Source organism: Antechinus flavipes, chromosome 1 (genome assembly GCF_016432865.1).
Source record: "Antechinus flavipes isolate AdamAnt ecotype Samford, QLD, Australia chromosome 1, AdamAnt_v2, whole genome shotgun sequence".
Classification (NCBI taxonomy): Eukaryota; Metazoa; Chordata; class Mammalia; order Dasyuromorphia; family Dasyuridae; genus Antechinus; species Antechinus flavipes.
In genome coordinates this window covers 439,891,398-439,907,534 of record NC_067398.1, presented here as the reverse complement: position 1 = coordinate 439,907,534, position 16,137 = coordinate 439,891,398, and the positions used below count along the sequence as shown (strand labels likewise).

At 33.3% G+C, this 16,137-nt stretch overlaps 1 protein-coding gene across 1 annotated transcript in view; it reads left to right on the top strand.

Moving 5' to 3' along the window:
• STMN2 (stathmin 2) overlaps positions 1-16,137 on the top strand; it is a 69,681-nt gene that overhangs the window by 26,778 nt on the left and 26,766 nt on the right. The window contains exons 2-3 of the mRNA XM_051969998.1: positions 5,892-5,987; positions 12,296-12,468. Coding sequence (XP_051825958.1) covers positions 5,892-5,987; positions 12,296-12,468 — 269 coding nt within the window. The remainder of the gene's footprint in view (positions 1-5,891; positions 5,988-12,295; positions 12,469-16,137) is intronic.

Below are 16,137 nucleotides of genomic sequence, written 5' to 3'. Positions count from 1 at the left end.
GATTCTGACTTCAAATCTAGTCTCTTTTATAAGAAGTATTATAGAGTTAGCATTGGAAGAGGACATAGAGAACATCTGGTATAATACCCTCATTTTCCAGATGAGAAAAGTATTCAGTGTCTTGCCCAAGAGAAGAAAGAAGTGAGGGAATGGGTATTTATAGCACCTAGCATATGCCTTGCACTGTGCTAAGTGTTTTATGAATTTAATCTCATTTGATTCTCACAACAACCCTATTACCCCATTTTCAGTTGAGGCAATGCGGCAAAAAGAAGGGAAGTGACCTCCTCAAGATCACATAGCTATAAGTGCTTGATTTAAATTCAGGTCTTCTCGACTCTAGACCCAGTACTCTATCCACTACATCATCAAGCTCCCTCTACCCATGACCACATGGACAGTAAGGATCACAACAATAATCAGAAGCCCAAACTGTTTTGATTACAAAATCTAACACTTCTTCCACTCACACTTTTTTATCTTTGCAACCACATTGAAACTATTGGTTTGGGGACCAATCATTCCAGTCTGAACATATTTATGAATAGTGTAAGAGACTGGACAGCTTAACCATATATAAGTCTGATACTGACAGCCATCTGACCACCCCTGAATGTCAGAGCAAGACAAAAAAAAATTATTCCCTGAGCCCACAGGAGAGTTAGGCTGAGTGACAAAACATTGACTGTAAACAGACTGTGTTTCTATCATTTCTATAAACAATAGTCTAGCAAGACATCTCCCAAAGCAGCCATTTTTCCTTTATCAGGGAAAAAATGGATAGCATTCCACATCATAGAGTGAGGCATTGATTAAAATGAATGGAAACTTTAAATGGGGATCAAGACAGGGTTAGGTCCCTGCTTGGTACAATTTACTATTCTCATTATGATTTTGATCACAAGAACTGATTCATGTCACCCAATTTATTTTTCTGGTCACATTTTCTATGCCAAGAAAAGAGAATTAGAATTTTAGTGCCTCATATGTTTCCGTAAAACCAGTGATGGGTTGCTCCACTTTGACCTTTTAAAATGTCCCTTTATTTGATTTGCTATCTGTCCCCACATGAAAGGTACAATGCTTGCATTAGTTAAATATTAATCCTTCAAAAATAGCCTGGAAAAATTGTACTTTGGGAGCCATAATTCTTACTGGGAGTGGGGGGCGAAACTGAATATAAAGTGAATACATTTTCATACCCAAAATGTACCATTACATCATACAGACCAGAGACAACTGGAACAAGTGCAGCTATAATAGCGACTATCTATGATATTCAAATAGTTCATTAAAATTAGATGATTTTTTTTTGCTTAAATGATAAGTTTCTTACATCACCATCATCTCCTGCCCAATCTCAACTTAGACTCCATAATGGGCAGGAAAAATTTTTTTTTATTATTTAAAATTACCAGAGTCTACTCTGGTCAAGCTTTTAAGAAGGAAATTGCAGGGACTTGTGGCTTATCAAAGCATACTCTATTTGTAAGGAGATAAAAGAGTTAACCTTGGAGGGAGAGGGGTAATATAATTATTTAAGTACCTACTATGGATGGGCCAGGCATTATGCTAAAAGTTTTCAAATATTATTTCATTTGACACTCATAATGACTCTATGAAGTGGTTGATATTATTATTTTTATTGTACAGATGAGAAAACAGATTAAATGACTTACCCAAGGGTGTACAAATAGTATCAGAGGCCAGTGTTCCTGACTCTAGGCCCCAAAGTTTCTAGTTGCCTCTTCTCAATAATCTCATCTAGAGGCAGTTATGTGTCCTGGTGGATAGAATATTGGACCTGAGATCAGAAACACTTTTAAATACTACCTCAGATACTCACTAATAGAATTACTCCAATTAAGTCATTTAACTTCTCTCTGCCTAGTAACTGAAAAATGGGGATGATAATAGCATTTACCTCCTATGATTGTTAGGATCAAATGAAACAACATTTGTAAAAGTTCTTTGCAAGCCTCAGAGCACCATATAAATGCTAAATTATTTTTATTTATTATTATTATTATTGTTATTATTACTTTAAGCCTGAGACCGAAGGTGGAAATAGAGCACATTCTTTCTTTCTCTTGACTACACAATATTCTTCTATCAAAAGATTAAATCAGGTTAAATTATCAATAACAAATCTTAAGATTACAAAAAAGCTTATCTAAGGATTTAAATAGAGAAATAGAGTGGAAGAGGAGAATTATGGAAAATTTTGCCTGAGATAGGTGAATATATGCATTGGTATCTCCATATGCACATGTATATAGCTTAACTATTAATATGTATATCTCATGACTGATATCTGAGGGTGTATGTTTATATGCACTTCAGGGTTTCTGTTTCACCACTTGACTGAGCCGTCCCCAGTCCCAGGGCCTGGTGCAATTGCTGGAGTGCTCTGTTTCTAGAAATGACTATGTGGAACAAAATTTCTTTTGTAAAAGGCCTTACAATATAAATCAGTGTTTACCTCCAGAACTCAACAAAAGTGCTTTTGTCAATGAAATCTCTTAGGAGGTCAATGTAAATAGAGTTACTGTACCCCAAAATAAGGCAAGCTCATTGTGCCTTGCATTGTCCCTTTTGTCTAATCTTATTCTTTATGCTGTGAGTTTATCCCCAGAGGTCTTTCCAAAGAAAACAAGCAAAATTGGATTCGAGCTCAATAACTAGAACTTATCAAGAAAAGTCATTACTAAAAAGGCCGCAGGTAAAAGAAGGGGAAAGAAAGGAGGGGAACACATAGATTCCAATTTATAGACCGACAGCTAAGTGACATTCTGTACTCTTTTTAGAATCAGTGGCAGAAACATAAGGCAATATACCATCACTCAATCAAATCATCTTATTATTAAGGTAGTCAAGATTTTTGAGATATAAGGAGAGCTCCAGTTTATATAATGTTTTCAGATTGACTAAGTGCTTTCTTTACAACAACTCTATAAATAGGTGTTATGACTATGATTAATCCTAATTTTAAAACAAGGTACTCTTATTTAAGTACTTAAATTTATTAAGTACCGGTACTCTTAACTGCCTAGGGATCCCAGTGCTCATGAATGTTAGAATTGGAAGGTCAAACTCAGGTCTCAGGATTTTTTAAACCATATTTTGTTCCCTTTTGAGGAAATCATGATGTGAGAAATGAGGGTTGAGGGATCCCCTGACTCCAGGTTCCACTGCACTATCCAGATGCTCCATTTATATCAATATGTAATAATATAATATTATCATCCTGGGCTTTTTCATCTATCCCCATGACTCAATTAACTATAGCTGATTATAATTTCAGTACTTCATATCCATACATATATATCATATGCAAAATATGCTTACCTTTCTTCCACAAATACTTCCTCCTTTAAGAGAAATAGAGACAAAAATAGAGATTAAAAAAAGAAGAAAAGGAAAGGAAAAAAGAGAGAAGACATGTTTAGTATTATGGAAACATTGCTTTCAGCACAAAATTAGTAATCAACTGTTTTTGTGTCCTTGTTTTAACTTTTTATTTCAACAAATAAACTATAAATTAAAGCTCTTCGAATAAAATTTATGAAGTATTGATAAAGAATAGAGAGAGAGATTGATTAAAGGCTATATTTGTACACAGAATAATGAAATAGAATTACAAAGGATCACTCAGACCAAAATATGCTTATCCTTAAAATCCCCAACTTAGGCAAAAGAGTTTTCTTGTCCTAAATTCTTCAGATAATTGTCTTAGCATAAGCAATTCTGATCTGAAGCTTTTCTAGTGACATCAATTAAAATTAGGTAAATTTCATTAGCAAAAGGGAAAGACAAATAAACTAAAAATTCATCAAAGCTTTACCCCCATCTCACTTCTTGCCAGTCATGTTTTCTTCCCATCTCCAATCTGCAGCTCTTTATCTTTATATCCCTTCCTTTTATCTCTGGGTCTGGGCCAATGGACAGGACAACAATTTCCTTATAATATCTATCAAAATATAACTTGCAAAAGCCACCAGGAGGAAAAATTAGTTCTTAGAATCACTGGCTTTAGAGCTAGAACATGTAAGATTCAGTTTCTTTATTATTAAAATCAATAATACATTACTTTCTTGTTCAAACACAATGGTTAAACAGTGAAGATCTGTTTAAAAGCCATGATAAAATGGGCATGGTTAAATGATAACCATTTGGAAGAATGGAGGCAAGCAATTAGCATTCCTATGTCATTTGGCTAAGTAGATGCTGCTCTAGTATCAATATTCTTCATGTGGGCTGAATTTGAAATTAATTCACTGGGGTAAGAAATTTATTTTCAAACATTAATAGCTAATATCAAGTGCAACCAACTGTGGAAAAGATTATATGAAATTACTTATCACTTCCCAGAAGTTGCAAGAAAGCTCATGGCCCCACTTTACCCTGGGATATGTTGAAAGAACTATGATTAACCTAAGCCTATAAGGAGAATTACCATTCACTCAACACTTGGAATTGCATTATCGATAGTTATGCTTTATTAGCACCATCATTTCTTACCACAGACCATATTGCTTTGTTTTCTCAGGCTTTGCGTTTTTCTTTAAAATGTTTTTTAGATTTTATTACTTATGCATGTCTTCCCACCGCCAAGCCTGATTATCTGAATCCTATACAAGACCCATCTCATGTCCCATTTCTTCAGGGATGTCTTTCATAACTATAACTATCTCAGCCCACAGTGCTTTCTCCCTCTTCTGAGTTAGTGTGGTAGCTCATTGTCTCAGAGTGAAATCTTGAAGCAATCGTTCATTTTTTCCTCTTTCTTGGACCCTATGTGTAGTTAGTCCCAAATTTTTTTTTCCTTAATGTTCTTGCTGCTATTCTCATTCCCTCAATCCAGTTCTGATAACTTTAGGCTTAAACTATTGCAACTGATTATATATATATATATATACCTTCTCTTGTTATCAGTATCCTCCAGCACCTGCCCCCTTTATTCTTCATAACACCTTTTTTCATTCATCCTTATTTATTTATTTATCCTATTGATTATTTATCCTTATTTAATCTTACTGATACAAATTGCTACCCACTCTGAATAAATGGGCAAATGGCTACTGCTGCTTAAATCTATACTTGAGTCAACTCAAAAATGCAAACTTTCATTAAATACTTAAAGTATGCAAGGGACCATGCTGGGTAGGCACAGGTAATACAAAACAAAACTAGTTTGTGTCCTCAAGACACAATCTATTGATAAAACTGGAACCATTTTTTTCAATTGAATAAATTAATAAAAGAAATGTAGATATAGTCTTCTGCTTAATGAGGGCCCATGCATAGCCCCCCCTAGGTAAATCAGTTTATTGTAGTTATACACTCACAAAATGTATTAAAAGAGACACTTGGACTCAATATACCCCCACATTTCCAGACTTCTTACACCCTCTCCATTTGCCCCGGCACACATTTTCCAATTCTATCTTAGAACACTCCATCTCCCTAATCTGAGCATTTTTTTTGGCTTCCCCACCATCAGCTTAGAATGTTCTCCCTCCTTATCTCTGCCACCTGACTTTTTTCAAGTCTCAACCACAATGTTACCATCTATAAGAAGCCTTTCCTGGTCCCCTCAATTCTGGTGCTTTCCCTCTAAGATTGCTCTCAATTTATACTGTAGATATCTTGTGTATACATAATTATTTATATGCTTCTTCCCAATTAGACTGTGAGCTCCTTGAAAGAACTGGTTTGGTTTTTTCCCTCTTTCTTTGTCTCTCCAGTAATACTTATCACAATGTATGGCATATAGAAGGTACTTAAAAATTGCTTATTTATTGATTGACTGGCTACCTGAAAATTACTTAAAGACAGAGGGAAATTTAAAAATGAAAATTCACTCACATATATATTTTTTTTAATTTCAGCCTACAAGGAAAAAATGAAGGAGCTGTCCATGCTGTCACTGATCTGCTCTTGTTTTTATCCTGAACCTCGCAACATTAACATCTATACATATGATGGTGAGTAACATGATGAAAGTCACTTAGCTTCTTAGATCATTGGGAAGGCTGGGAAATCATTCATTTCTCTGTCCCAGTTCCAACAATAATTAAACCAATACTCAATAGATCTCACAATTGACTTGCTGTTTCTGGCTATTAGCACTTATTGATTGTCTACTGCTTGTCACAGTTCTTGTTTGGTCCTAATAATAACACATTAAAGCCTCATCAGAATCAGAGATGCATTGCTATTAGCATCTGCTCCAGCTAGGTTAACCACAATAATCCTTCAATAACAGTATTATAAGAGCTACCACTGTTTATCTATTTGTCTATTTCTTTATCTATATGTCTGTTTGTATATATGTGTATCTATCTGATCCCATTACCTATAGTTCCTTGTTTCTGTATATCTATCTCTTTTTCTCTGTGCTTCTTAATCTCCATCTGCCTCTGTCTCTGTCTTCATTTCTCTGTCTTTTTCTGTCTCTCAGTGTCTCTGTCTGTGTTTCTGTCTCTGTCTCTTTCTCTCTGTGTGTCTCTTTAGTGGCTCCTCATTTTCAAGAACAGGCTTTTCACTACAAATTCACATAGAAAAAATCCTCAGTAAAAATTATTTAGGTTTTGAAAAATACACTTAAATCTATTTTGCTTATTAGTGTCAAATAGAGACCTACAAGAAAATTAGTTTCATTTAGAGTAGAATTAGTCTATAGATACTTTCCAGGGAAATGAAGGTCCATAAATTTGAGTGGGACAAAGTACATTTTTATTTCAATACAATTGCTTCCTTTATAATTCTAAATATTTTATTTTTTAAGTTTAAAATCATTATTCTAAGAAGCAGATTGCCAAAAAGGTCATTGATCTAAAAGGTTACCCAGATAAAAAAGAGTTGGGCAAGTCTAATCACCCTGATTCCCTAATGAGTTTTAATTCACTAATTATTAATGTAGTAATTCATCCAATTCAGTCATCAAAATCAAAATAATCAATCAATTCAGCCAGACTGCTTGAACTAGTCCCAGATATAGAGGTCTTAAGGGACTGTAAGGAGGTCCACATCCTATATTACCACTCTCCCTTGTTTTTAAAGCTAAGTATTGGGATCAAGGACTTTTTTCTTTATCTGTCACTTTATTTGTCATCCCACTGAGAATTCTTTCAGTGGCAGGGCATTCATGGTAAGTGCTGGAAATAACATCTATGTCAAGAACACACGTCTGTTTCAAATCATTATTTTGAACTAGAATTTTAAAACTGGAATGGATCTGAGAAATAATTTTACTTACTCCCCCTCATTTTACAAATGAAGAAATGAAGTCTAGAGAGGAGATAAAACTTGCCGGATACCCCAACTTCAAGATAGTGACAGAACTAGGACAAGGATTTGGATTTCACTTATTCGTTCAACAAACATTTAATAAACACCTACTATGTGTAAAGCACAATAATAGATACTGGGGGAAAACCTTTCTGACCCAAATTCTAAACCTTCCCACTCTACCACATTACCTCCCCAACTCCATCTCCAGAGCAATATCAACTCTTTCATCAAATATTATATCAAGTAGAATTTGATTCTCATACATGTGTGTATGTAAATTTATTCCTTCCTTTGTAATATATGTGCAAACAGGGACAGATTAATTTTTTCAGTGAAAACTTCATTTTTTCAAAAGGATTTTGAACCCTTACTATCCCTCATAATTAACATTACCCTACATAATAAAGAAGAGAATATTTCCTTAATTTTAGGGGGGAAATGTTATTCATAAAAGTCATATTTTTTCTATAATTGACCACATTGCCTCTTAATATTTGATATTCTTAATGTCGAGGATGTTATATATGGCACATGATTTATTGTTGCATATTAAGTTTATAGTTTAAGAATAGTCCTTCAAAAAACTGAAAATTAATTTCACACACACACACACATACATAAAAATATATATATTAGAACTGGCACCATTCACAGGGCCATTAGCAGATGCTTTAATTCAGTAACAACTGCTGGCACAGGCTAGGGATCTAAAAACAGACCTCTACTTTAAGCATTATTCCAATTTTTGATCCTCATTGGATGTTAGTAAACAATACTTATTTCTAAAAGTGTTATGACTCCTTATAGAGGGAGCCCATTCAGTGGGACTGCTTAAGGAGAATATTTATCTCTTAAATAGGAATACTTACTAACCTCTCAGGAAAACCTCTTTTGAAACATCGTAAAGCAAATAATGATATTAGCTGACATTGTTAAGTATGGAGTATAAAGGATAGGAAATGAGTACAATATTGAGGAGAAAAAATCTCAGGGATCTAGAATGATAGAAACAATTTATAGCAATATGTAAATGTATATGATTGATAGAAAAGGAACTTCATTTGAATAAGGATTTTTCTATTATTATGAAAGATTAACATATGTAACTAATTCCTATAACACAAATTTTTAAAACTAATTTTCCCTGTTTTAATTATCAATTAACTAAAATATATATAACATGTATATATAAAATGACATTCATTAACTTACAGATAAATATTATATAAACATACTTGCATACACATACTGTCTATACTGTCCAAAAAATCTTAGTGCAGTTTTAAGCTTAAAACTAAATTCAGTTTAAACTTTAAACTGCACTAAGAGTTTTGGGACATACTAGATAGATAGATAGATAGATAGATATAGATATACTAATTTTCAAGTTATTAGCATCTTAAGAGACTGTCCTGATAAACCATCTTCTCAATGCCTTTCTCCTTATCTCTACCTCAGAGTCCCTCCCTTTAAAACACATTAAAACATTATTTTCTGCTTGAAGCTTTTCCTGATAAAACCCACACACACATACACTCCACACACAAAAACATACACATACACAGTATGAATGCCTTCTCTCCCAAACTACTTTGTGTGGAACTGCTTTGTATAGAGTTGTTTTATTCAATGTGTATTTATATTGCATATATTATTTATAGTTGTCTCACTCATTAGAATTTGGTCTCCTGTAGAGTAGGTATTATTTTACTCTTTTTATTTGGGAATACAAATTTGTATCTCCCTAACATCTAGGTGCTAGGCAAGGTAGCTAGCTATGAAGCAAAGTGCATTGTGTACTGGACCTAAAGTCAGGAAGATCTGACTTCAAATCTGGCCTCAGACACATACCAGTTTTGCAATCCTGGGATAGAAACCTCTATCTGCTTCAGTTTCCCCAACTGTAAAATAGGGATGATAATATTATCTGCCTCATAAGGTTGGCACAATAGCTACTTAAATTTTTGTTGATTGAAAGTTACTATACATTGATTTCCAATTTTCAAAGAATTAGGATGTGATCAAATCAACTCAACACCAAAAATCTAATAAAACTACTTAATTTAATTTAATTTTTCATTGGAAATCTAGAAGATATTTGTCATTAAATATCACATACTATCTCCTAGCCATCACTATGAAGATAATAGATCATCATTCTGTCAAAATGTTAATGGCCAATTACTAGAATACCAGCTACTAAAGTATTCAGTATGAATCATAGGTTATTTCATTAAAGTCAGACCTATGTAGTCACAGATATAAATAATTTAGGGAAAATATCCCATTCATATAGGCTAGAATAATGGACTAAAATCAACACTGTGAAATATAGCAGTAAAACATATAAAGTTTTGTATTTACATAAGTTTATTAGCATAAATTTAAAATTAGACAAACACAATTTCATAGCAAGTCATATGAAAATAGTCACAAAATATATAACTGTGTGATAAGGGGGTTAATTCAGTCTCAAGAAGCCTTTATAGATTTATAGCAACTAGATGAAAGGCAATAACAGTTTTGTAATTTATCCTAGTCAGAAATAATTGAGTGTAGGGTAGGGTTCTGGTCATTATCTTTTAAAAGCAGACTGTGACAAACCAAAGGATATTCAAAGGAGGGCAATCAAGGGAGAATAGAAACCATTTCATGTGCTTGAGCAATGGAGATGTTTGGCACTGAAAAGAGCAGAGCTTTAGAGTAGACATAATAGCTGTCCTCAAATATTTGAGGGATTATCATGTGAAAAAGGTAGCAGATAGAAGTCTATCTTGCCTTAGAAAACAGAACTAAAATCAAATAGAAGTTTCAAAGAACTATATTTGGAGTAAATATGAGATAGAACTTCCCAAAAAGGAATGAATGAATTGATGCTTAAAGGAGTGAGTTCTTTATCCTAAGAAATATTAAATAAGATGCTGAATTACTATTTCTTAGAGAAACAGTAAAAGAGATTCTTGTATTGGGAAGGAGTTTGGCTTTCTGAGATGCTATATCCTATATACTACTAGACTAGTGAGGAAAGATTGAAACTATCAAAAAAAAATAGAATAAACTTCTTCAAAAGATAATAGATCCAAATAAATAAGTGAATAAATGAATAAACAGGAATATAGATAGTTGATAGATAAATTTATGAATAAACCAATCAACAAATAAACAATAAAAAGAGGTAGTAGATTCCCCCTCCTTTACTTGTCTTCAAAGAAAGACTGGATCATCACTTCTTATGTATATCATAGAAGCAGTTCTGGTATAAGTAGTGGTTGAACTCAATGGCCTGTTAATATATATTATTGATAATATGATAATATATATTATCTTTGGAAGATAATATATATGTATTTCATATTTTCCATCCCTGTCTTCACTTGGTGCTGTGCAGATTTGAAATTTGAGCTGTGAACCTCCTTCAATTTTTTTTTTTTTAACCGAATAATAATAAGCAAGAACAGGGAGAAATTGTCCATTTTCATCAAACTTTCTCAAGTGGCCCATTCATTTGTAAGAGTACCATACAGACCTTTGGCTGTGCCTTACCCAAGAAAAGTGTTAATTGGGCCCCCAATATTACAATTGTATTGTTTTTAGATATGTAAGTATAGAGATAAAATAATATATAATGTCATAAAAATCATAAATCACATCCTACATAACAAATAGGGAGAATATAATCCTAGCTCGATGTTCTGACCCTGACACATTTGGGGTATATGACAGTGGGCAAGTCACTTAAATTCTTAGTGCCCCAGGCAAACCTCCAAGATTCTGAGTTGTAGTCTAGGGAAATGAGGGCATTAGCAGAGGGAATATGCATACAGAGAATATACTCCCTATACTAGTGAAATCACAGGTCCCATCCAAAATCCCAATATAAAGGATATAATACATCCAAACATAATTTCATATTTTGTACAGTGCATAAAGAAGAGAGACAATGTGATTTATTTGGGATAAATATAAAGTATAACTTACAAAAAAGCAATGAATTATCTCATAAAGGAATGAGCTTCTAGAAGTATTTGATCAGAAATTGAATTATCACCTCTTAGAGATGTGATAGAAGTAATTTTTTTATCCTAATTAAAATCAAAAAAGACTATGACTTACGTCCTGTCTCAGACACTTACTCCTCCTGTAACTAGAGGCAACTAACCTCTCAGTGCCCCGGGCACAGATCTTCTAAAACTACTAAATCTCTGGTACTTCATCTGTAAAAATGAAGAGATTATACTAAATGACTTTTAAAGCCCTGTTCATCTCCCTGTGATTCCATAATCCTAAATTATCAAGGAGTTACTGATTTATACGATGGTAAGGAAAATGATCTCAACTGATTTTCATAACAACCCTGTGAAGTAGGTTGTATTGTTATTTTTATCTTCATTTTACAAATAAGGAAAGATATTTTAAACAACAAAATAAGATAAAGAATCTGAAGTTCATTTGCTCTCTGGTTCCAATAAATATGCTTGTAATTCCCAGCTTCTGCTTGTCAGGATGCCTAATTCATTTTACTTAAAAAGTAGCCTTAAGATCTTTGCAGTCATGACAATTACCAAAAAGCAAATTTATACTATTTCAAATAAATGAAGTGACTCATATTTATTCCAGAGGCAAATAAAATTAAATGTGATATAGAGACAGGACTTTCTTCACTTAGAAGGCTTTCTATTACCCTGTTCCCCTTAAAAGTTGTCATCTTTTTCAAAAGCTATAAATATTTATTTTAATTAAATACATTCATAATTATGCCAACAGTGTGAATTTACATTTCTAGAGCATCACACAGAAAATCTCAGGTCCTCTGTCTTCCAACTCAAATTCAAATGCCTCCATTTGCTCATTGGAAATCAGACTTATTTTTAAAATATAAACTTTGTGAACTCTAAAGTACTAGATAAATGTGAATTACCATTATTGTCATCATAATCTTCAAAATTATCTTCTCCTTCTTGCTGCACAAACTCAGAATTTTCTACCCTTCATTTCTTAGATATGGAAGTGAAGCAGATTAACAAACGAGCCTCTGGCCAGGCCTTTGAGCTGATTCTAAAGCCACCATCTCCAGTGTCAGAAGCTCCACGAACCTTAGCCTCCCCAAAGAAGAAAGATGTGTCTCTGGAGGAAATCCAGAAGAAGCTGGAAGCTGCGGAGGAAAGAAGAAAGGTACCTTTTAAAAATTCTCTTCCTTTTTAGATTTCCTTTTTACTACTCATTTTCTTCCTTCATACATTCCACTAGCTCCTACTGCAATTAATTATGGAGATCTTCAACTAATCTTCTCAAGAGTAACTAGATTAAATGGCAGTGCCCTGGATTAGTGAGCCCCAGATTTTAACTGGCAACTTTTCTCACTGTAAAAAGTATTATTATATTCCATTGCAGTTGGTGTTTTCCCTAAATTATAGCATTCAAAGTCACAGGAACACTGTTCATTGGACAATCTTGAAATCTCTATCTTCATGATGATTCTTGACAACATGAAGTTATTTTTAATAGAGTTGTAACTATCAGTTACTGTACCTGGGACAAATGGGATAGGAAGAGGAAAGGAAACTAGCAGAACACCGATTATCATGAGTATTCCATTACTGAAGGCTCCTTTGGTTTGGAGGGTGGGGCAGGGCACAGAAAGGAGTAGTCAACAGAATGTAGCCATTGTCTTCTTATGGGAAATGGGGAGGAATTGGCAGGTTGGGGGAAATGAGCCATGAGATTTTACTATTTGGTACCATATAAATTCTATTCCCTGGGGCAACAGTATGATGACCTCACACTAGTTAGAGGACTGATGATTCATACAGGTTCACATACTTAGATGGGAACAGTCCTTAAACATTATCTCATCAAGTGCCTCATTTTATAAAAAAGGAATCCATGTCCCAGAGAGTTTAAACCATCTTATATTTAGCCATTTATTTCTATTGTTAAGATTAATTGTAATAATTAAGCACCTACTATGTGCTCATTTCTGTGCTAAGCACTAATAAATAGCTTTAAAAGGAACCAGAAGCACAGTTCCTGCCCTACTTTTGCTTAAAAGAGACAAGCCAAATACAAAGTTCACACATAAATAAGTACAATAGAAATGAAAATGCTGCAGCCAAAATTAAATGGAAGATCCAGAGTTTAAGGTTTCATTCCTATTTGAGATTTCTTAACCAGCAAACTCTTCTTGCTTCACTTCATGTTGTTGAAAATCTTTCTAAAAGTTTGTCTTTTTCCTTACTTCATTAATTATACTCTTACATAACATTTCATCTATACTGGAAACTGAGGTTTTCATATTGGCTCCAAGATCATAATTCTAATATCAAAGATGCCTTTGTGGTGTTAATGTAGACAATTGGGCTGAATTTACACTAAACTTAAGAAACTCCATGGTAATTCCAATTTATTTATGAGGTTTGCTTTGTTGTCTTTTCTATCTTCCTCCTAAAGATGGAGTGCACATCATAGATTCAAGTTCATTGTGAATTAAGATTTAAGTTTCGCTGACCCTAAATTGGTAATTCTCAAACATTTTGGTCTCAAGTCCCTTTTAAAATCTTAAAAATGATTGAGCATACCCACATATTAAGAGTTTTTGTTCATGTGAATTTTATATATATAGATTTATTACTTAGAAAATAAAATGTCTTAGTATTATTATAAAAGTGGTTTTGATATTTGAGAACTTCAGAAAAGGTTTTCAGGAACTTCTGTGTGTTCCCAGGCCACACTTTGAGAACTGCTGGCTTAAATTGTAGTGATTGATCTTTCATTCCCCAGTATTACAGAAAATCACCTTTGGTGATTTAATAATTAATAATAATTTTGTGATTAAATAATTAATCTAAAAAAATGGAGACTGTGACTTTTGATAGGAAATCAGGAACAGATCTGAAATATAAGAATTCATAGCAGTAGTTTATCACACTTCATGGTTGCATATTACTTTATATACACTATCTCATTTGATCTTCTTAGTAATTCTCAGGTCCATATTATTTTCATTTTACAGATTAAGAAATTTAGTCACAAGGTCACATGGCTTACATATGACATTGTCAGGAAGTGCACAACTTTTGGTCTTCTGATTCCAAGCCCATAATCTTTCCACTGCCTTTCACCATTTCTCCAAATACTTTAGCCATTTGATTGAGGCTTTAAAGATATAAATTACTTTCATATCTCTTTTAATCCACACAATCCTGGACCTCAGAGTTCAGATTATTGCTCTTGTCCCCATCCAAAATGCTTCTTTTGACTCTAGGAGACACCAAAAGAAGAATAAAGAAAAGTTTCAATTTAATAAAGTCGGAATAAAATGATTTGGATACTCCTTTAACAAAGCCCCCTGGCAGCTGTTTCTAAGTTAATAAATTATAGGTCCTGACATGTTCACTCTACCCTAGTAGTCATATCTATATGAACAATTTAATTGTGCTAGAAATTTATAGTTTGACTAAAGATATCGAATCACCTAGAATGATGATGCCCATAGATAACTCATTTTAGAAGCCTGTAAAATTTTTATGTCCATTTCACTTTTCTCCTACTCATATAAAACATTTATTGGGAAAAAAAATCACTATAGATTATGTCCTCTTCGCAAAGTTTTAATTAGCAGAAAGTCAAACTAATTAATAGGAAATTCTATCCTTTTAAAAATCATTAATTGATTTTTCACTCTTAGATTACACTGTGTTAATTAGATTAGTGTTCTTCAGGGGAGAAAGTATTAAATTCTCATTAAAGAGACTGCAGCTGCTTCTGCTTTAGAAAAGCTATATTCTTCTTCTTTTCACAGAAATTAGAATTCAGATTTAAGGTTCATATACATTCATCATTGTACCTGCTTCCTCTTCCTTTCCAGCTCCATTCTATTGAATGATATTGTGTTTTTCTCTACACAGAAGAACTGAAGCAAACAATTAAAGTAAATTATGTAAGATATTCAGTATTTCAGGGGTTTTTTTAACGTTATTGAGAAAAGAGGAGATTTTGACTTATTCAGATTGGCTTTCTGCATTCATTCCATTATTTTAAAAGCAATGCTATAGAGAGGCAGAGACATAGTTGATTTTAAAAATCTAAGAGTCAATAAGATCAGCATAAAAGCCCTGTTTTTATTACATACTGGCTGTATGACTCTGGGAAAGTCACTGAGTGTCTCATTCAATTCTAGTAAACTGTCTAAGATTATAACCTGCAGAGCAATTGCAAATTTGTATCAATAGAGAGTATTTTCTTACTACTTGAAGTTCCCTATACCAATAAAACAATAAGACCCTTGGTTAAATCCAAAAGAAAGTAAAAATAATCATAATAATAAGTATTTATATAACATTGCTTGACAAATATTAACAGATGAAGAAACTGAGCCTAAGAGAAGTTAAATAATTTTGTTAAATGACTATGTTCCACAAACATAGAAAGAGAGGATTTATACTGTATTTAAGGATGCACCAATCTGAATGAAGAGGGAAGAGGAGAGAACAAGGCGTTTGTGAAAAATAAGGAATAGTGAGAAATTAGTGGAGAAGTAGAGGCAATTGAAAGATAGACTGGGAATTCTGGACTTTTTTGCTGATAACAATAAAGAACCCTTAAAACTTTGTCCTTCTACCAAAAAAAGGTGACAAATGGAAAGTAAATGTTTTCAGAAATTTGTCAGTGGCATATAAGATAGAAAATAAAGAGAAGAGATTACAGATGGCTATCAAAATAGCTCTGCTGAAAGATAATGAAGATTTAGGATGCAAAGGAACAGTATTTTGGGCATTCTGGGATAAAAATGCAGGATCTCTTGTTTCTTCACAATGTGTTTGGGAGCATGTAACTTTAACAAGC